At 35.3% G+C, this 21955-nt stretch overlaps 3 protein-coding genes and 1 non-coding gene across 12 annotated transcripts in view; 1 reads left to right on the forward strand and 3 right to left on the reverse strand.

The window, feature by feature from the left end:
• The window catches only part of PMCA (plasma membrane calcium-transporting ATPase 3), a 121405-nt gene extending 119186 nt beyond the window's left edge, over positions 1 to 2219 (forward strand). For 2 of the 3 annotated variants that reach the window (XM_085201930.1, XM_085201931.1), the window contains one exon: positions 429 to 2219. In XM_085201930.1, coding sequence (XP_085058056.1) covers positions 429 to 644 — 216 coding nt within the window. In that variant the 3' untranslated portion in view covers positions 645 to 2219. The remainder of the gene's footprint in view (positions 1 to 428) is intronic. The other variant, XM_085201936.1, reaches the window with a different exon arrangement.
• A 640-nt stretch (positions 2220 to 2859) lies between these two features.
• LOC146529621 (U1 spliceosomal RNA) lies at positions 2860 to 3021 on the reverse strand. Its single transcript, XR_014879053.1, has one exon. It is a non-coding gene; the product is annotated as a U1 spliceosomal RNA (small nuclear RNA).
• Positions 3022 to 3586: 565 nt separating this feature from the next.
• Positions 3587 to 17641, reverse strand: LOC146529622 (uncharacterized). Of its 7 annotated transcripts, none has more exons than XM_085201944.1 (20): positions 17313 to 17641; positions 17059 to 17224; positions 16859 to 16978; positions 16477 to 16641; positions 13228 to 14425; positions 12912 to 13049; positions 12032 to 12274; positions 11405 to 11599; positions 11011 to 11143; positions 10305 to 10425; positions 9335 to 9825; positions 8809 to 9204; positions 7893 to 8105; positions 6882 to 7038; positions 6606 to 6732; positions 6033 to 6262; positions 5503 to 5575; positions 5029 to 5125; positions 4143 to 4371; positions 3587 to 3920 (listed from the first exon to the last, which is right to left on the reverse strand). In XM_085201944.1, exons 1-20 carry the CDS (start codon positions 17382 to 17384, stop codon positions 3853 to 3855), a joined length of 4632 nt encoding a protein of 1543 aa, XP_085058070.1. In that variant the 5' UTR covers positions 17385 to 17641; the 3' UTR covers positions 3587 to 3852. The 7 variants fall into 7 exon arrangements, with proteins under 7 accessions (XP_085058070.1, XP_085058067.1, XP_085058071.1 ...); XM_085201941.1 differs by having other exon boundaries at positions 12032 to 12295; positions 17313 to 17621; XM_085201945.1 differs by having other exon boundaries at positions 6888 to 7038; positions 17059 to 17230; positions 17313 to 17621.
• A 902-nt stretch (positions 17642 to 18543) lies between these two features.
• Positions 18544 to 20516, reverse strand: LOC146529623 (uncharacterized). The gene is made up of 5 exons (XM_085201948.1): positions 20268 to 20516; positions 19976 to 20151; positions 19725 to 19906; positions 19075 to 19477; positions 18544 to 18637 (listed from the first exon to the last, which is right to left on the reverse strand). Exons 1-5 carry the CDS (start codon positions 20357 to 20359, stop codon positions 18552 to 18554), a joined length of 939 nt encoding a protein of 312 aa, XP_085058074.1. The 5' UTR covers positions 20360 to 20516; the 3' UTR covers positions 18544 to 18551.
• Positions 20517 to 21955: the final 1439 nt, after the last annotated feature.

Consider the following 21955-nt stretch of genomic DNA (forward strand, 5'->3'; position numbering starts at 1 on the left):
TCTGGCTCACTCAAAATTTTAATGATACGTTCCTATTTGATTGTTATACACATTAATTTATCCCCCCTATTAGGAACATATCAGTAAAAGTAGATGTCCCATACGCAGCACACTATTGGCACACCCTCTTGTAACCAATCCAAATTCGTTCACGTGTGACTGCAAGTATATATTAATTTGTTTTCGCTAGCTCTTATCATGAGCGGGCCATTTTAAAATTATTCATTGGCAACTTTCTCATGTTTTTTTCAAAGTAACTATTGTATATGATAAGAGCTTGGGGGAACGCGTGACTGCTACACGACATTCCTATTGGTATTGAGCATAGCTGCGGTCGTGTCGCGTAGCAGTGGCGGGTAGAGTCAGAGTGAGCCAGAGCCTCGTGTCTCGGAGAGAGTACAACTAAGCGTGGTGTTGGGGTTGGGCAGATCCGCGTGGTGAACGCGTTCCGGCAGGGGCTGGACTCGCGCGGCTCGCTGGCCGACGCGGCGCTGGCGGAGGCGCTGCGCAAGCAGACGGCGCTGTCCAAGCGCTATTCGCACTCCTCCAGCGTGGAGTACGCGGAGGCGCGCGGCGAGCTGGCGCCGCACGACCTGGACGTGGAGCGCCTGTCCAGCCACAGCCACACCGAGACCGCCGTCTAGCCGCCGCCGCCGCCGCCGCCAGCGCCGACCACCGCCACCAGCGCCACCAGCGCCGACCACCGCCGACCACCGCCGCGACTATTTGTTAACTAGTGTGTTTAATTATTCGATTGTTTTGAAAATATTTTATTATTATACGCGTCGCGTCGAGTCGCGCGCGTCTGTTGAACGAATAAAAATATTGTCTAATGATTAATTTTAGATTTAAGCGCGAGGACGAGCGAATGGGCGTGTGTTTTTTGAAAAAAAAAAATTCGCGTAGCGTCGTGTCGTCTCTTACACGGAATGAAATGTTTTATATTGCTTTTGTCGAAGACATGTTGCGGAGCGCGCGGGCGGTGCGGGCGGGGCGCGCGGGGCGTCCTCCGCTCATCTATTGTATAAAGTACTTCATTTGTAGCCCGGCGTCATCGACAGAGCGCGCGCCGCGCCCCGCCCGCGCCCCGCCCGCGCGCCTTCTTATACTTAACTAAATTATTGAACTATTAGTTAAGGTGTTTGTTATAAATTTCAATAACTTTTTTGTTTTTACGACCTTTTCCCCTAAATCTAAGTATACATTTAAGTCATATCTCGAAGCGTAGACGCATCAACTGAAAAGTTTCTATACAAGAACCGATCTCCGCTTTCTTGTATATAAACCGACGTAGTCCACTTTGAACATCTTCAATATGTTTAAATAGAAATAAACATTAAATTGTATAGCTGAAGGTATTTATTTGTAATGCTAGTCTCTTATGAAACAAAATACTAATTATTCAATTATTATAATGTACTTATTGATTATCGATAAATACTTCAAGTTTATTCAACAAATATAGTCTACGGTGTAACGAATTGTTTTCGGACACGGTGCAGGCGCGCGCCGCCGCAGCCCTAGGGCGTCGCGGGGGCGCGCGCGCGCACTCGCATAGGCGACGTAGGTTCGCAGCAGTGGCATTTTCGACTTATAAGAGTAAGACATGTACTTAATGGACCTAGCGAGGAGTCGACGACGACCGACGGCGACCGCTCGCATCCCACTTGTTTTAGTAATGTAATGGTAATGATGATCGAGCGATAGAAGCGATTAGAATCGGCAATGTTCAATTTTGTATAGAACGTTTCATAGTAGAGGTATTGAAAGTTGTTACGTTTTATTTTGTGAAGTTGCGCGCGAGCTGCTCCTCTAGACGTAGAGCGACGGACGGACGGACGGACGCACTACTAAACTATTAAACGATCTTGTAAGTAATCAAGTATTAGCTTCATCGATAAAGCCTTTTTAAAAAAAACTTAGTTAAATGAAAACTATTGAAAGTTCACATGTTTAAATATAGTTACGGTTCAGTGAGGTCATGGAACGTCTTGTGTATTGTATAATATTGCTATACTTTTGTTGATATTCGTTACGTACAGTTTCCCGATGAAAGACATAAACTAGGAGTCTACTGTATGTAGGGCGCGGGCTGCCCGCCTCCTACCTAACAAACAATTGTTTTTACATGACAGTCTGCCACTAACCATTTTAGGTGATAAGTCCCATTGTTGTATTTTTCGTCTCACAATAAATGAAATCTATTTTATTGTTTTTAATACATCGTTTTATTTAACATCCTCCTTGTTCATCGAGCTACAGGAAAATAAATGAATTGAGGAAAAAATATTATTCATTTCCCCCCTAAACTCCGAACCGAAAGGTTCCTACAAATAATATTTGCTTAAAATTTCAACGTTACATTTTTATGTTATTTGTTAAACAGATTTTAACTGAAAACACGTAATGAGGTTTCGATACCCAGTTTAATCCCAAAGTCAAATTTTAGAAAAATAAGCAAAGCGCAATATGATGCTAGACTTCTTCAGGCCGTCAAAAAAATAAATTTAATTGTAATAATGAAATAAATTATACTATATAGCATATAGCCCAGTCGTGGCGTAGGTCGTGACAGGACCTGGGTTCGATTCCCACGAAAGGAATTGGAGATGAAATATTTAATATTTCAACTTACGATCCAGATTTCGGGGAAAGTAATAAGTAACATAAAATTTAACTTTAGTTAAAATTTTAGTATATAGTGGATTTCATTCGTCCGGCGCTTGCGCCGGGAAACAGTACAGGGCGGTTGCCCTTCTTCTGCGGTGTCTCGCGGCGGCTATTACGATAGCCGCGTCGTTGGGGGATGGCCTGGGAGCCAAGGGGGAATGGGGTTAAAATTTTAATGGGAATTAAAGAGGGGGACGGCGCGTACGCAGTCCCCACTACCAAAAATTACGCGTCCGAGTTATCCGCATTAGGGATAATCGCAGAGGTCAACCCGACCGCAGTGCAATGGAAGGGCCTCGCTCTGGGGGAACCGCCTTCTTGATCACGGTGTCCCCTACGCCAGGTAAGTATGCTTTGCTCCCAGAAAATTTTGAGGGTCGTGTTTCTCATGAAAATCTTGCCAGCGCGATTCAGGGATAGTGAGAATATGTATAGCGCCATCTATTATCACTTTTGGAAACTTCGGATTATTTTGAACTATACTGCGAACATTAAACGGTACAATTGACATATGATGTATATGTAATGTATAACTATTTACACAACGCCATCTAGTTTGCACATCAACGTCGGTGTTAGTAACTTAAGTTTGTTAAATACTCAAATTCAAACAGACATTGAATTGAATATAAATAATGCCATAGTTGAACTGTGAAATGTTTTTATGGCAATTCTTCTATGATGTACGTATATATTAATTATAAAGCATAATTTACATCAAACGGAAGACGCACAAAATGTTACCAGTTTACGAATACACAACCGGAAATATTTTATTTATGAAAAATGAATACTTTCCAAAATACTAGATAAGATGACTTTTCAGATTCTATAAATTTGAAGAAGATATGTTTGTGTCTAAAAGAAAATATAAAAACATTTATAAATTATAAAATTCATAAAATGAAACAAATACTTTTCAAAAGTCACTCTATTTACACACTTATTGTATACTAAGTATACATACTTATTACAAAATTATAATTATAATATTAACATTGTAGAAATGAAATTAATAATCAAAAATCTTTTATTGAATTCAAATTGTAATTGAGTGAAATGAAAATATTTAATTAAATAATGGAAATATATAAAATTACGTCAAAGAAAAAATAAAATATAGTATAATTAATACTTGTACTCATGTATATTGATATTTTAAGCTTAGTTTTGTAAGTAATTTTACTGTAGAGTAATGAGACCGGGCGGGGGTTCCGGCGGCATAAAGGCTGGTAGAGAAACTGTTGGATCTGAAAACATATTTTTATGTTATTTTTTTTAAAACATATAGAACTTAGCGAGTTTTAAACCACCGCCTCTTGGAGATGCGCTCGGACAATATAAATAAGTTGTGTCTTTCAGAACTTTCTCAGAATTTTGACGTGACGTGAGAAGAACGTAAGAATTTGTCGTCAGAGCGAGTGAGTTCATCATCGTCGACTTCTGCCCCAGGTTTCACATGTCCCACTCACCATACTTGGGCGCCCCATGCGCCAGCGCGTTCGGCACGAGGGCGATGGCGGGGCGGCGGGGGAGGACGCGGGCGCGCAGCAGGTGGGCGGGCGGCGCGGCGGGCGCAGGCGGCGGCGGGGGCGAGCCGGGCGGCGCAGGGGGCGGGGGCAGCGCGTCCCACAGCGGCACGTGGTCGGGGTGCGCGGCGGGGCACGGCCACGCGCAGCCGATACGACGGGGTTTCTTGCGCTGAATGGCGAACAAATATGTATGATTGATTAATAAGTGACGTTTTTGTTAAGCTAAAGTAGATTGCGGTCCACAACAATTGTTTACTCGTGAAATCACAAGTGAGAAAAATCCTAAGATCAAATCTGTGCAAGTCCTCTCCAGCTAAGTTCATTTGTAATTGAATGTATGAACAGGAATGACCTAATTCATTCAAATGAATCTTACTCTGAAATATAAACAAATTAACGAATCCTACGCTGTAGGTAGATAATATTTAAAGACTATAACTGAGTAAAATCAACGAATAAATAAAGATTTTAAGAATTATATGAGAGAATAAACTTTTTAAGTATGTACATAAAAAATTATAATGATTTTTTTTTGGCAGATACTGAATATACTTTTATTAAATTAGTGAATCAATTTTACATTTTTAAATATAAATTATTATAAAAAAAAATACAGATTATTATTATTTTTTGTACCCTGGCACAATGGGAGTGGTCTCTTGCTGCAGGCTGTAAAGTCTGCTTTACAGAGATCGCTCATGACTGCTGGTATGTCGCCTTGGTTTGACATCGAATTTTACACATCGAACAGTTTTAACAATTGCAATACTTAAGAACTTTTTAAAGTCAGGAATCTATCTTTTTAATAACATATTTTAAAGCTCACCCTCTTAACAGGAGGATCTTCGACATCAGAGTCTTGTCCCGGTTTGTATCCATCTGCGAAACTAACGCGTTTTGAACCGCGTTGGTCCGAAGCTCCACTAATAGTAAAAAAAATATTTACATTAACTACACTTACTTTAAAAATACACTCAACATGCAATGGCGGAAAGTGGGAAACGGAGTGTCTTAACACTAGGTTCCTTCTGCCTACCCTGCTGTGTGCGGCATACAACGTGAAGATTTACCGATTTTATAAATAACATAAATTTTTAATTTATTTATGAATGCTTATTCTTTAATTAAATCAAATGATATTGCAATTTACTTTAACGCTATCATAGCTTAGTTATCCTGAGCTTAATAAATTATTATTGATACGAATAATTCTTTTTAGACATGATGGTTGACTTTCAAATATTATATTCATTAAATATAATCAAAATTATAAAATATAAAAAATGAAAATAATACTCACGTGATAAGTATTCCTTTCTCTGGCGTATCCTTGTCATTTTCAGTTTCTGTATCCTTAGCTACTTCTCCCAGAACTTTAATAAAAAAAAATATATAATATTTAACAAAGCAATAACAGAGATATTTCATGTAAAAGTGTCATGTATAGAGGATGCGGGATTTAAAATCACACTTTAGCATTTTTTTATGGAAAAGACAAGGCAAGGGAGCGTACGGGTCACTTGATGGTAAATGATCACTATAGTAATATAATATATAAATTCACAGTGTATTCAGTGTAATTATAATGTTATTTATTATGTGGACGCCAGATTATTCTGGGGTGAGCACAACCAACAGCCCCTTTTCTCTATTTCTATGCAAACGATGTCAAAATATCCACCATAAAACCAAATTTATGAATATTTATCACAATTACATAAAATAGTGTGGTTCTAGGGAAGAGTGTCTTAACATTAAGCTTTCTCTGCCTTCCCTGTTATATGCGGGACATAGCGTGATAAAGAAAAAAAAAGTATATTTTATACTCACTAGAATCCTTCAAAGCTTGATCGATCCTCGCATCTAACGAACTGGTCCTAGCCGCTGGCTCCGTTTTATCAGTGTCAGTCACATTCGCCGTGTTAGTCACGTCAGTTGCGTCAATAATGTCTATATTCACTGACGTATTATTGTTGTTTATATTGAAGTCAGAGGAGAAACAATCGCCATATTGTAAACGGTCGGAAGCACCGTACATATCCATGTAGGCTTCATCGTAACTGTAGAAGGGGCAAACGAAAATGTTAATATATTTTTTAATTAAATACGTCGGCCGTCGTGGCGCTAAGGTACAAGATTCTCACTCAAAGGAATGGAATAATGGAATAATAAGCTCTAACAAAACGCAGCGTTGAGTTCCACCACTCAAAACGCAATGCCTCCAGAATTCGGCGGAAAGTGTAGAACGGAAACGTCTTAAGAGGATGGATTCCCGGGTTCCCTCTGCCTACTTTGCCTTAGTGCAGGATACAGATTGAAGCTAAAAAAATCGTTTTAATAACAAAAGTCGAAAGAACAAATAAAAATTATATAGCAAAAATATTATAACTTAAAAATACGCACCCGGTGTTGTCCATCCTGTTAGCTAAACTCTGTATTTGGTAGATCTGTGGTTTTTTGGCAGTACTAGTTGAGGGGAACTGTGCACCCGCGCCTGTCAACACTATGTTCACTTCACCTGGTTTTAAACCTGGATAATAAAAAAAGAACACTACAGAAATGTTGTATTAACTCAAATAAAATATAAAATAGTTGTAGTAACAAATTTTAATCTCAGTCGCACTTGATCTCGTACGTAGTACAAGGCCGAGGGCCCGTTGTGTCTCGCGCTATACGTACACTCACCCCATCTGGAGGGCCTGGCGGGCGGCGCGTGCGGGTCGTCGTCACCGGCGCGCCAGTCGCACTTGATCTCTCCGCAGCGCGAGCGCACCACCGTCTCTATGCGCTGCTCTCTACCACCACCACCGCTACCGCCGCCACCGACGTCTGAAGGCTAGTAGACGCAGTTAAGGAACGTAGATTGTACAGTTTTATGATTTTTATTCTTTTGATTATTTGCCTAACTTCAGGGCAGCCATAAATCATTGATCGTATTTTGTTATAATTAACGAGCGGACTCGGGCGGCTTCGCCCGCGTTAATTATACGAAAATTTTCAAATATATTTATGAAAAATTTTCAGTTTAGGGGGTGAATTCTAATAGGAACACTTGTTCAATGAGTGTGTTTTAAGAGTCTAAATTTAAAATTTTATAAAAATCAGTAGTCATTTAAAGATTTTTTACCTATTTTGATACCTCAGTAAGTGGGCAATCCTTTTATATACATATATAGATTTATGCATTACACCATATCTTTTGGACAAATCTTTTTTTGTTTGATTAGTAATGACTAATCAAATAAGAAAAGAAAGGTTTCCATGTTCTTAGAGAAGTGAGAAAAATGCAATTATACATTTTATAGTTAACACTATATCTGTGATTACAAATTTTTTTTTCAAAAATTCTATAAATGATAATATGTTTCCTCTGTCAATTAATTACTTTAATAATAATATACATGAGACCATCATAGGTGTGGCACTGATGTGCACACCGCCTGACGGTAAACGCGACAGTTGTGGGTGCGATTCCCACTTCAGGAAAACATTATTTTCATTTCCTTGCTCTGGTAACAAGAAAATAACACTGCGTTAAATTCCGCCATTCAAAACGAGATATAAATTGAGAATGAAGTGCCTTAACATTGGGTCACCTGTCTGTCTACGCTGTTATAAGATATTACGAGATATCGTGTGAAGCTATAAAAAGGACAAACTATGTTCTAATTAAGAAAATTTCATTACTACCTGACTAGCAACATCACTCTGGTACGCCATGGCCAACTGTTCATACATTTCATACGACGCTTCCGCTTGATAAGTGTACGCCTCATCTCTTTCCGCCTCTATTTCTTTCGAATAGAGACCGCTTTGGCTTGCTATCACATCGTTGAAACTGTAGTTTGAGTTTTGAGAGGAAGGCCGCAAGTGACTTTCATCTTTTTCATATGTTGGTACTTCCTGTAGCATTTAAACAGATATATATAATTTAAAAAACGTTCGGAACGTTGCTAGCATTTGGGGAGGCATTCACCTGAAAAGAGTTTCTTGCAAGCCCAGTAATGTTTCAATAAAAAAAAATGTACATATCCTTTCTTATACTTTCATTTTTAGCAAGAAATAGAAAGAGTATTGAAGAAAAAGAAAGAAAAGGACAACACTTCTCGTGGCGGAATAGAACACCGCCTGACTGTAAACGCGATGACGTTTCCGGTAAAATCGTGAAATTTAAAGGGCCAAATTTTGTATTTTTTATAGTGGATTGGCTATATGAGGCCGTCGTGGCGCAGCGGCACAAGAGTGTGACTGTAACGCGACGGTTGTTGGTTCGATTACCACTCGAGAAAGTGAAATATATATTTACGTTTATATTTCGATTTCTTCTCTCTGGTTTCGAGTTAAAGCGCGGTGGGTTTGAGTTCTGCCACTCAACACGTAATTCCTCCAGAATTCGGCACAAAGTGGGAAACGGAGTGTCTTAACACTAGGTTCCCTTTAGCATGGTAGGCCTGCTGTGTGTGGGATACAGCGTGGAGCTAGATTGACTGTATTGGGACCTTACGATCGAATTGAGACACTGATCAAAAATTGTTGTTATATCTCATTAAACTTTTTGTTTTATTAATACAACTACTATTGGGTAAGTCATTAAAGAAACTGGTACCTTAACGCTGCACATAGATTCTTGCGATGAACACTGCGACATATTCGACTCATCAGGACCCGGGATCTGGTCCACATTCCGTGGATACGAAGCCGGAACTGGTGAAAACTTAGGAGTTGGCACCTGGGAGACGTCAGAAGCTGGTCCTGGTGTCACATTTCGAGGATACGGAGGCAAGGCTGATGCTAATTCAGGAGTTGGTATTTGAGATACCTCAGGTACAGTTGTTGGAATTTGATCTAAAGGAATATTTTGAGGGTATGGAGGTAAACCTGGTGGAATTTCAGGAGTTGGTACCTGGGAGACGTCTAGTGGAACATCAGGTTGTGTAGGGTCTGGAAGTGTGACCGGTGGCAATGGAATCTCTTGGCTATCTTGACTTGATTCTGACTTTTCCTACAATTGTGAAAGTTTAAATATTGATTAGTTTTTCTTTGTGACTGTTATTAAAATGTTGTAAAATATATAATATAAGTCTTATTTACAAATCCGTTTTATTGTGTCAAACGCTAAAAAAAATACACACCTTACAAACGTTTCCATCTACAGTATGTTCAATGTTACCTCCATCAAACACAACCACCTTTATAACATCTGACTTCTTACTCTCTTCTATTTCCTTCTTTATATGTATGTTCCCGACAAAATCACTCTGTAACTCCTTAACGTTGATAATTTCCCGTGGTTTTTGCCGCCTGGGCGAAAACTCCATTAATTTCTGACATTTCTCATCATCAGTCAATCTTTCCGTTTTAATATTATTTAAAATATTGACGTCAAATAATTCTTCGCTCCGAGAAGAATCTGATGACGAACTTTTCCTTTTTTTGCTTATTTTGTTTTTCGTTTTGTTTCTTTTCATTTTTTTCGATCTACTATCGCTTTCCGAGTCGGAGTCACTTGAAGTTTCTGATGATGAGGAGCTTGTTGATCTCGATCTTTTTGTTTTTTTTTTCTTTTGAGCCTTCTTTTTTAATTTCTGTTGTTTCTTCTTTTTTGATTTCTTATCTTTCTTACCTAATATGGAGATGAAGAATAATATCCACTAATAATTATTATAATTAAAAATTGTAATCAAATCTCATGAGTTGCAGATGAGAATATTAAATAACAGTATCATTTTTGAAAAAGATAACTGATATAGTCTAATATTATCGTTTAAAAACAAAACACAGGTGTTGAGCAAATTTAAAATTTTGGAAGAATTTATGTTTACTAAGGAAAAAATTATGCGGAATAATACAGAAATCGTCGTGGCGCAGCGGTCCATCGTAAACCTACAACGCGGCGGTTGTAGATTTGACTCCGATTTGATATTGATAAATTATTTTCATGTCCTCGCTTTGTTCAACAAGTTACGCGCAGCGTTGCGCCGGCTCCACCGTTCAACAACCAATATCTCAAAAATTTGTAGTAGTGTGGGGAATTATTTTTTAACACTAATGTCCACTATGCTTATCTTACTTGTGCACCATGAAGCTTTAAAAAATATATACCGTCATCTTCATCAGAGTCCCTGTCAAGTTTCCGTTTCCTCTGTTTCTCTTTCAACTTCTTTAATATTTTACGACCAATACGTCTACGCTTAGCCGATTTCGATTTAGTTTTCTTTAATGCCTGAAATCAATTTTATGTTCCAATTTAAAACTTATTCAATTTATTAAAAGTGAAAGATAAAGTACTATACAAAAATGGAAAAGTGTATATGAAAAAAAGAAAAAAAACCGTGGACACAATGTTGTTCTTCAAGATACAACGTAAAGATTCATAATTAAAATTGTGAGGATACAATGTCCAGAGTAGAAGAATTAATATAATTTTTGTAACATTTTTATTAACGGATATTTAATAATAAATTTAATTGTTAAGTTTTTTTCTGGCGTTAGTTCTATTATTATACTTAAGCCTCGTAATCTGTACAAATTAGGTTTTATCACCTTTTATTAAATAGCCATAAACTAGATGCCTGAAGTACAGTAGATTACGTTGAACGATTAACGTGATGCAATATACAACCTTCCTCAATAAATAAACCAATCAATAATACAAAGAGTTTTTCGAAGAGATTAGTGCATTCAACTAAACTATTCCGCTTTATATAGTATTATTTTTTATATAACATGATAAATAAATAGTTCGTTTTTTGCCTGCTTTATGTTACAGCACACAGGGTGAAGTTAAAAAAATACTGACAACAATTACCTTTTTCTTAAGTAACTTCGCCTTTTTGTTAGAAGAATTATCGCTATCTGAAAGTGACGACGATACGGATGATGATGACGAATGCTTTCGTTTACGTGTCTTTTTCTTTTCTTTGTCGATTTTAATTTTTTTACTGGAAATATGTGAAAACATAGATAAATACATATTGAATGTGTGAATTACCCAAGCACTTTTAAAAATGTAATAATCAAGCGATTTACCACTACTTTTGCCACTTACCACTTATTTGCTACATTTTACGATATTGATTTAATATAAGAAAACTTGTAACGTGTATCAAATACGATCGCTTGTTCTACAAAAACTTACGAAATAACAATGGAGTTTTATAATTTTCAAAGAAGAGCTACCTTAGCTAAGCTAGACTAGCTACCTTTTGTCATCATACTCCTCCATGTCTGACTCCTGGCTCCAGCCTTCACTACTAAGTTTTATCTTCTTGGACTTCTTTTCTTCTTCTTTTTCCTCTTCTTTCTTCTTCTTCCTTGCCTCATGTCTTACTGGTGTGGTACTTCTAGATGTTTCGGTTTTTCCATCTGTACCTTCTGGCCAGACGGACTCCATAAACCTATAATTTGTTTTTTAATATTTTTATTTAGCTTCACGCTACATCCCGCATATAGCAGGGTAGGCAGGAGCCTAGTGTTAAGACACTATTCTTTACGCATCGCCCTATTGTCGTAACATTTCGTATTGAGTAGAGCTGATCGCCGTGCTTGATCTTAGGTCCATGAGTGAAAAAAATCATCGTGTTAGTCAGACGCTGTGCCAATGCACCACGACGGCCTTTTCCGTTCTGGTAATAACTAGAATGCATTATTTATTAATATTTTCATTTCCTTACTATGGCAACAAGGCCCGGCTTTAAGTTCCCTCAATAGCAATACCTCAAAAAATTCGACCGAAAGTGGGGGACGGAGTGTCTTATCACTCAGGTTACCCTGCTGTATGCGGGATACAGCTTGATGGTGATCTAATGCATGCAATCCAACATACTAACCTCTGATATTCCCTATCCAAGGACATTTCATCGCTCCTTTGCGGAGTGCTTGCAGATAGTCCGGAAAGCCCAGAAAGTCCAGAAATCCCAGAAGATCCAGAGGCACAAGGATCGGATCCGAGCGCTTGCTGGCTGTCCTCCGCCTCCCATTCGTTTGAGAGTGGTATTGGATTTGATTCCGTTGAATTTAGTCCGTTACGGGAATACCAATTTCGTTGTGTTGGGAACGCGGAGTCCGATATCCTAGAAGATATGTATGTGAAACTGTTTTTTTTATTTTATTTAAATAAGTAAAAAAAAATTGATATCGAATATAGAACGTCCTCTTCCTTCTCCTATTTTGAAGTCAGTGAAAAAATAGGCACATTTCGCGAGGCATAAATCGAGTTTTTTTATGTGAGTTTTATTTGTAAGATTTTTCTGGCTTTACTTTCAGAACTTCTAGGTTCCTTTTAAAATGAGTGACCTCTTGTTTATTATGAAAGACCAATTAAAAAATTAAACAGAAATAAAAAAATGCTAATTATAAATCAAATATGGATTAAAATATTTTTACGAGTATATTTATTTTTGATAAATGGATTACTTTATTTTTTTTATTATTTCATGTAGACACATTAGGATACTGACACTGACTTATTGTGTAAAAAACACTGGTTATAGTGTCGTAAGACACAACTTAGCGTTGAATTTCGGCTTTAACGCACAAGATCTTGGAATTCGACGGCAAGTTTACTCTTAGTTAGTTTCATTTAACTGGTTATTCAAAGGGAATATTTATTAGCGAATACATAAACCTCCCATTGAATTACTGAAAACAATGGAAATATGTTGTTGGACTATTACTAAACTAAAGTTTATACTATTAATATATACTTACTGATCACACCCATACACTCGATCAACTAAACTCATCTTGCACATTTCCAACTCCTCATACACTATAGCGCGGTCTTTCACACAGGTACACACCTTCGGATTTTCCGTATACCAGATTTTGGGCGCAATTCTTGTTTCCCTGCAAAATTAATAAGAATATATTAATTTCTTAATGTTAGTATGAAAGCAAATTATTACATAAATACGTGATTTTACTGAAATTGTATATATTTTTTAAATATAAAATATTATAAAACATTGATTAATAGATTAGTTAAAACAAAAAAACACAGTGTTTATATAAAAAAACAACTCACTTGTAACATTTCTTTTTGTCATGTCTAAACAAAAGTGGTTGACAAATCTTAAGAACAAAACTCCACGTCTCCAACGAGTCTACAGTCGATTTAGACATATTCGACTGCAACGCATCATCTAACTTCTTTTCTACGGACAACCTATAGCTTTCCACGGATTTGTACCCACTTTCGTTTGTTTTAAAACTATCCGATGATCTATAACCTTCTGAATAATCACTCTTTTGGCTTTGAGAACGTCCACTCTCGTAAATTTCTGGTGTGATAGACCCACGTTTACTTTTCCTCGGACTTTCCTCATCTCTATTCGGAGATATGTCATATTCAACTAAACCCTGATCCTGACTATTGTCGTCACTAAGCTCGTCTTCTTTAATTTCGTTAATAACAGATTCCAAAAACGTATCGTCGTTTAAGCCATCCAAAGATGTCTCTTTTGTACTAATGACATTGAAATCGACCACACTGTTATCTGTCGCATCATAGAGTGACTGTGTTTTCATTTTCTTCTGATGCGCAAACTTTTCTAAGTCTGAATCTTCGTCAAAAATATCTAGAACTTCGTCATCGTTTGGATCTATTTCGAATTTGAATGAGTCTATTACCGGTTGAAGCTTTTCAATTTTAACGGGTATATTTTTAGTAGGAGTATCAACAGCGCAAGTTTTTAATAATTCTTTCTTTTTGGCAATACTTGCTTTTAGTTGTTCTGATGGTTCTACAACTTTGGTTTCTGTGGACTGTGATTTTTCCTGGTTTTTGGGACTTGTAATGCTATTTTTATCATCATTGTCTAACGACCAGCTATCACATATCAAATAATCATTGAGATTCACATCAGTTTCTTTATCAACTGCTTTATCTTGTTTTTGTTTAGAGTTATCTACATTTTCTCTGGTTTTATCTGTTGCTTTTGACTTGTCCCGGTCTCTTTCTTTATATTTAACATCATCTTTTCTGTGCTCGTGGCGTCTTGATTCATATTTGTGTCGATCACTTTCACTTTTACGTCGATCTTTGTCCTTTTCCGGTTCACTTCTACGACGATCAGACTTACGTTCTTTGTCATGTTCATCTTTTTTCCTTTGAAATGGATTATCATAATCAGGCAACAGCTTTTGGTAGTTAAACTTAAATTCTTTCCCCTCCATTTTTGCTTTCTTCGCCTCACGAATAATTTCATCGACTTTTTGCGGATCTAACATAAAATTGAAATTATATGATAACTATATACATATAAATGTTTGATAATACGACTATTTTCTATTTAATAGTAATAGTACAAAATGAACATTATTTTAATTGATACGTAAAACATTAATCGAAGCAATTACTGAATTAATTTAAATGAAAATACATAATTACATGACTGCAATTACATAACAGCAATATTTTTGTATAAGTCTTCTACTTTAAATATGTATAATGAATGTGAACGGAACCACCAAAATTTTGTGAAAGCATTTTTTACTATACAATACTACATTCAAACTACACAATGCAAATCTATTTACTACGAATAAATATTTTTAACTAAAAACATAAAACAAAATAATAATAAATAAATTATACCGACTAACTACATAAACTTCTACAACATGGCTCAACATCCATATCAAAATATACCAATCCAATAGTTTTATTTAAATTTACTTATAGTTGATAACTTTTAATAAAACTTTAACTAAATAAAAAACAATTTATTAGAATATTCATGTACCCGCACTAAACCTGCTTTTCTTGTAGCGGCAAATAGCGTGGCGTGGTCTTTGCGAGCGATACACTCGAAAGCGTCTGTCTACATGCATTATGCAATAAGCATTATATTATATTCTTTGCTAACATAGCAAATTATATTATATTCTTAATAAGATGGGGCTGTCTTGGCTAAATTCAAAATCAGGTGAATGAATTATTTTCATCTTCTAGCAAAGCAGTAAGTTAAATCTATACATATAATATTACATGACATGAAGATTTTATTTGGTGTGTTCAGTTTTAGCAGTAGAGTCTTTCTGGTTGAATGTGCTAATTTCAGGACCTACTGGTTCAAATTGAAAAATTCTTTGTGTTGTAAAGTCCATTCATCTACAAAGACTATAGGCTATATTACATTATGTTAATTGTTTCAACCCATTATATCCGCGTTCATAGTTACCTCCCTCCTGAACTTATAATATGTCATGTATCAAAAACAACTCCTAGTAGATAAAAAAAACATATTTTATTAACAATTGTTTTAAAAATTCATAATGGTTACTTCAATATCAAGTGGTAATAAAGATTTTAGTAGTTTTTCGGAAATTTTGACAGACCACAAAATTTTAAACAAGTACCCCAATATTTGCAATTTTTATGAGCTCTCTACAAAAATTAAGTTTTTAAAAATAAAATTCACTCGTTAATAATTGATAAAACATTGAAAAAACTATTACTAAATATGTTTACGTCATATATGCAAAGTGAAAAATAACTAGAGGGAAAATGAATATAGATAAGAATATATACAGTGGACCCACGGTAATCCAGATCCTGTGTCTAATCGAGCGCCCCCCACGATTATATATGTATAAATTTCGGTTAATATTCACTAATATAATGCACATTTGGACAGGTTGTAATTTGTACATAATTTATAGGATCACAAGGTACTCTTATTCAGAAAATTCAGAGACCATAGTCTTAGATTGTATTTTGTAAGCCAAAATAGTCAATAATCCGACATTTCCCTGCAAAACATTTGTTAGATTACAGAGGGTCTAACTGTATCTGGTATTTATTAAGATTAAAAGTCACGCAAGCATGATGTTTATTTGGTGATGAAGACAGTTAAGCCACAATTTTAATCTCAAAATTAATCTTGGCCATCTTTATCACCAAAGTAACCATACATTTCATTTTTATTGAAACAAATTAAACTATGAGCATAAGGGGCCATCCATTAATGATGTCACACAAATTTCATAATTTTTCAACCCCTTCCACCTCATTGTCAGCTTGGCATATTTGTGAGACTACACCTAGGGTTATATCATATACACTTAGAATTATTCAATTAAAACAGCTAATTAAATATGATGTCACTAAATTATATAGGACCCTTGTTGTGCCATGTTGCTCTACATTAACTCCTTTCAGTCTCTTAATGTGTAACATAATTTATGGATGGCCTTAGGAGAATGTAAGCAAGGAAAAAAACTATTTAAAATGCATAAAAGTCATAAAAAATTGAAAAACTATGCAAATTACCTAAAAAAGATTTAATTGGAGGCATAGCTTTAGTAGGCATGGCCTTCTCACTGGTGGATGAGGGACAAATTAGACCAAGGGGTATACCAAGTTCAACTAACTCCATTTTACGTTTCATGTCTTCTATCTCAGCTAAAGTTCTCTTTTGAAGATCAGTGTAGGAATCTGTAAAGATAATATTAATAATTTTAGCTTCATTCTCTATCCCACACATAGCAGGGTAGATAGAGAAAACCTGGGCACATAGTGTTAAGATACTCAGTTCTCAATAAAGCACAGCTCTCCACTTTCCACTAAATACCCAAGGCATTGCTTTACCTCATTATTAGAATAAGGAATAAAAAATTTAAAAATGTATAGGTATTATTATATGTAAAGGTACCTTGAAATGATCTTCTAGATGTCCCAGGTTTAGGGGGTTTTGGCAATTTTTTCTGTTCTGGATCTTCAACCTTAGGTGTAACTTTTACACTACTGAGTTTACCAATTAATACTGTTGTATCTACGACGAAGCAAATTAAATAAAAAAAGGGTTAATTTAATTATTTGTGTCTGTTATTAGAAAATTGTTATCCAACTTACTTCCACTACTAATGGGTTTCGGCACAACAATTGGCGACAATGGAGCCTTTTTTTGTATGGAAAATGCTCTAAGCCTCTTTTTCGCATTTTCTACGCCTTTGGCCGAAAGTATCACTTTAGAAGTTGCAGGAGCTGTAATAGGTGTCACCGGGTCTTTATCTTGAGTCTGTAAATATTAAATATGAATTCATTATTTGTAAACATTGATGTTAGTTAATGAGATTAGACTGACTTTTGCATTGGTTTTAACTTACTATAAATGTTTCAGATCCAGGTGGTGGCGGCTCCGTATTGGGAACCTTATTTAGCCCCCCGCCAGTATTCATTTTCAGTTTTTACACTTGCGTACTTGTGCTTATAACATAACCTTTTAAGCCTAATTTACCTATTATTCAATATACTTTATTAAAGTGAGCTGGACTTATTGCTAAATCTAATAAATTACATTATATAAATTATACATTCCTTTTACTTAACAATTAAAATTTTGTGACAATAACAAAAATTGTATTTTATACTTTTTAGCTAGTATATGTTCCTTGATATTTACTTTAATTGGTAAACTGTCATGTTACAAAGTACTAACCACAGAACACATTTACTTGGTACTAACCATAAACAATAAATAAAGGTAATATTACAGTATCTAAACTATTACAGATACGCAACACATATAAATTACGTCGTACTACTTACTGTCTTCTCTAACTTCTTGCACAAAAGCAAGTTTTACCGTTTTTTGGGGTATTTCATGCAAAGAAAATATATTTACTAACATAGTAACGTGTATACAGAAATTTATCACGTATATACAGGAAAACAGAATACATACACACATAACGTGTATACAGGAATATCTATGTATCACTTTTTTCATGCGTTCTTTCTTCTAATATTATATTAACATTGATCTATTCTATGCAAAACTTTTTGCTTTCCTTGTTTTTCTATATAATTAAAATAACTTTGACAGCCTTCGTCTGTTATGGCTGCGTCCGGAAAAATATTATAACGCATTCGCAAGCGTGTAAATGAAATGCCGTTGAAGCGCTTGGAAAGGATTGGAGCTTTTAGCCGTTTGCCGTTTGCCTAGCGTGTATACGTACCAAAATACCCCGCTTACAGTCACTTAACCGCAATACGTCAAAAATATGAAAATGGGAGTAATGCAAGTGTGCTACTGAAAACGCGACAGGTTGCTAGTTCGATTCCCACTCAAAGAAATTAAATATTTAATACATTAATTTCATCACTCTGGGAACGAGGCAAAGTGAGGCTTTCATTTCCGCCACTAAACACGCTATGCCTCCAGGATTCGGCGGAAATTGGAGAATAGAAGTGTGTTATTGAAAACTTAAGTGTCTTAACACTAGGATTCCAAGAACTGCCCTACTATATATGCGGAACTCGAGAGTTTAGCTAGAAAAGTATAATCATATTTATTTTGGTATGATTTTACATATAAAAAGTTAATAATAAGACACATTTCAAAATTAATTTTCTTTATTTTGATTAAACTCTATCATCAATTGTGATAAATCACTGCTGAGTTTCATAAAAAACATTGGCTGATTTTGATCTAGAAAAAGAAAAGATTTTTTTTTATAAATGGTCAGTAATAACATTATCAAAAAGTGATACTTAATTTTATACACTTTTTTTATCTTAACACTTTATCCCATACATAGCAGAGTAGGCAGCAGATGGAATCTGGGTTGACACTGTTTTACACTCTCTGCTGAATTCAAGAGGTGTGGCCAAGGGCATAGGGTGGTTGTGCAAACACTAAAGCAGTTTTGGGCTTACCCCAGAAATTTTACTGACAATAAATTACCTCTTTGAAAAACCAACGTAATTTAGTATCAATCAATCAGCTTCACGCACACATAAGTATAGTACAATAGAAAATATTATAATTATATTATATTTGATGCCAAAAACTATAAAGGTCTAATGTTTTACAAATTATGTTTTATCTTCTAACTATCTAAACTAATTTTAAATAAAGTTAACCACCTGGCACAGATAATATAACAGATGTAGACGCCTCAGCTTTAACATCTGATATCTCACATTCATTAACATCAGCAAAAACTAATTCTGGTGTGGATTGTATTATCTTTTTATTTTGACTATTTTCTAATTTTATCATTTTACTTGGAGGAGATTCGTTGCCATCTTCATTTTTGTTTTGCTTCAATTTCTTTTGTTCCACTGCTTTGAGAGCTCTATCAACTTCCTTTTGAATATCTTTTTTTACATCCTCTGATAAATCAATGCCGCTATCATAGTTCCTTATTTTTATATACTTGGTCACTGGTTCATCATCACTGGATATTTCATCATGATTTTTATCTGGTGTCACATGTTCTGATTTAAAGAAATTTCTCCATTTGCTGAGTAAGTCATCTGCAAGTTGCTAAAAAATATGTCTTTAACTTTACACTGTATTCTGCAAATAACAGGTTAGGCAAAAATAATCCACACTCTCTGAGCAATCTTCAAGACATTGTGTGTTGAATGGGGGAATTCAAAGTTGGTCCTTGTCTTGTTACCAAAGCAAAGAAATTATAATTATTTATTCAATTACATTGAATCAAACACTTGAAAGCATTTTGTTTGCAGTCAAGTGCATTGCTACACAAGATAGTGTCAAGCTAACTTACAAATTTAATAGATTTAGGTATCCTGAGCATGTAGTGTAGTGGATGTGATCCAAGCATTTCACATTTCTGGCATAAGTCATAATTGTCACATGTTACACATTTGTAACGGAAACCACAAATAGGCTCAGAACAACTATCACAAACTACACCTTCATGTTTTTCTGGCTCTGTGTCAGTATCATCTAAAAAATGAAAAGACACGTTAATAAAAAATTAAAATATAATCTTATTATATATTTTGGTTTTAATACCTCCATTTTTTGATCCAGGAAGACATTTACTAGGTAGTGCATTGTTGCTTAGTATTCTATTTTTCATGCAATTTGGTTGGAAGTGTCGAGAACAAAATCTTAGGGACTTTCGAAGCCTCTCCATATCCTGCTGTAAGAGCTCCTCCCGCCCAGCTAATGTGATCCATTGTTTTTGACTAGCATATTTTACAAAAATGAAATTATGTAAGATAATAGATAATTTACATGAATATAATATTTTCTTAATGAAGAAGCATTTACATATAATGAGGTATCCTTTAAAATTACTTACCGATATTTTTCTTTTGGTAAGCTGTAGTAGTTTAAATGCTTACTTGCCCTACTATTTCGGCCACAGCCTTGTACGCAACAGTAGTTTACCATTGCTTTAAATCAATCATCATATTAAACTGTATTTATTTTATAAATACTTCCTACCTAAGTTTTGATTCCTAATTTCCTATTTTCCTAATGATAAATTCATAAATTAATTTATTGTTTGTTTATTTTGACACCACCACAGATAACATTATACTTATGTCAATAATATAAAAAAAAACTACTACTATCGTACAGTACGATATAAGTATGTATCTTGTTTGATAATTAAAGAAAACCAGATGTTTTCCTTAATTATCAAATTAAATTGCTATTGTTTTAATTGTAGTTTTATAATAATTATTTATTGTAATTATGAAATAGAGTATTTTCATTTATCAATTGCATATTTTTTAAACAATATGATAATATTTCTGAGACCTCTAGTGGAGAGTAGTGTCCACAGAACACATTTGCTCATACGCCCTGCCTGAAAGCTGTAATTCAGAAACTGTGGAATGCAGGTTGTCCTCGGAAGGAGTTCTCAGCATCATCGCTCCGAGAGTAGTGCCAGCTGATAAGACTGAGAGGTCGCTGCCTATTGCTCAAACCGGGCCAGTCAGGAAGGAAATTAAGGATGAAACTTCTCAAGCCTCTGCTAATGGAGAGCAGTAATTAAAATTACCGATTCTCATTGTGTTATTCGTATTATTTCTGTCTAGCGGACGCGCGCAGCTTCGCTAGCTTATTTAGGGGTGAATTCTAATAAACCACGAAACATGTGTTCAATGAAATATTTTTAAGAGTCTAAATTTCAAATTTTATAATAATCGGTGGCGTTTTAAAGATTTTTCCATACAAACTTTCAACCCCTTATTTGCACCCTTAGGGGGAGAATTCTAGAAAACGATGAAACACGTGTTCAATTAAATACTTTTAAATATCTAAATTTCAAATTTTATATAAATCGGTGCCGATTTAATTTTTTTTCCATACAAACTTTCAACCCTTATTTCACCCCTTTAGAGTTAAAATTTTTCAAAATCCCTTCTTAGTGGATGTCCAGATTATGAAAGTAAACATCTGTCCAAATTTAACGTTTCTACGCACAGCGGTTACGGCTGTGCGCGCGTCTTACCTCAGTCAGTGAGGACAAGTCCTTTTATATATATAGATAGTTCTTAATACTTTGTTGTAAGTTTTTAGTGTATTTAAATAAAATACAAAGTTTATAAAACTAAGCTTGTTTTTAATCTAACTCTTTATATATTGTTAGTACAAAGTTACATAACTTTAAAATATTCCTCAATTGCATAAAGAAAACGTAACGAAAAGTAAATCACAATGATAAATTTTTTTTTTATACGAGTATTGGTTACTTGTGTTTTTTTTGGTTACATCGTTGACGCTGTATCAAGGAATACAGTTCCCTCCGTCCCTAGTGTCCAACATCCTTTAAGACAACTTTCTGTATAATTCTGGAGGCATTGCGTGTTGGAAATTTAATATTTCAATTCTTCCAGTGGGAATAAAACCCATAAACATCGAGTAGCACGCTTGTAACCCCTTCGCCACGACTGACCTCATGTACTTCTATGATTGCCGCATATTAGAAAAGACCAAGCCAGGGTGATGGTTTATAAGAAATAAAAATCAAAACCA

This window comes from Heliconius melpomene, chromosome 18, assembly GCF_056956725.1.
Source record: "Heliconius melpomene rosina isolate 202511_hmr_F chromosome 18, ASM5695672v1, whole genome shotgun sequence".
Lineage (NCBI taxonomy): Eukaryota > Metazoa > Arthropoda > Insecta > Lepidoptera > Nymphalidae > Heliconius > Heliconius melpomene.

Bases quoted from the DNA above. Each gene is read 5' to 3' on its own strand.
- LOC146529622 (XM_085201938.1), bottom strand. From the start codon at position 17,384: ATGAATACTGGCGGGGGGCTAAATAAGGTTCCCAATACGGAGCCGCCA. The intron at 6,733-6,881 runs GTACGTATAGCG...TTTATTATCCAG, and splicing joins GCCCTCCAGATGGGGTGAGT to GTTTAAAACCAGGTGAAGTG. The intron at 4,372-5,028 runs GTGAGCTTTAAA...TTCGCCATTCAG, and splicing joins AAGATCCTCCTGTTAAGAGG to CGCAAGAAACCCCGTCGTAT.
- LOC146529623 (XM_085201948.1), bottom strand. From the start codon at position 20,359: ATGGTAAACTACTGTTGCGTACAAGGCTGTGGCCGAAATAGTAGGGCA. The intron at 19,907-19,975 runs GTATTAAAACCA...TTCATTTTTTAG, and splicing joins TCCTGGATCAAAAAATGGAG to ATGATACTGACACAGAGCCA. The intron at 18,638-19,074 runs GTGGTTAACTTT...TTCTTTTTCTAG, and splicing joins TGTTATATTATCTGTGCCAG to ATCAAAATCAGCCAATGTTT.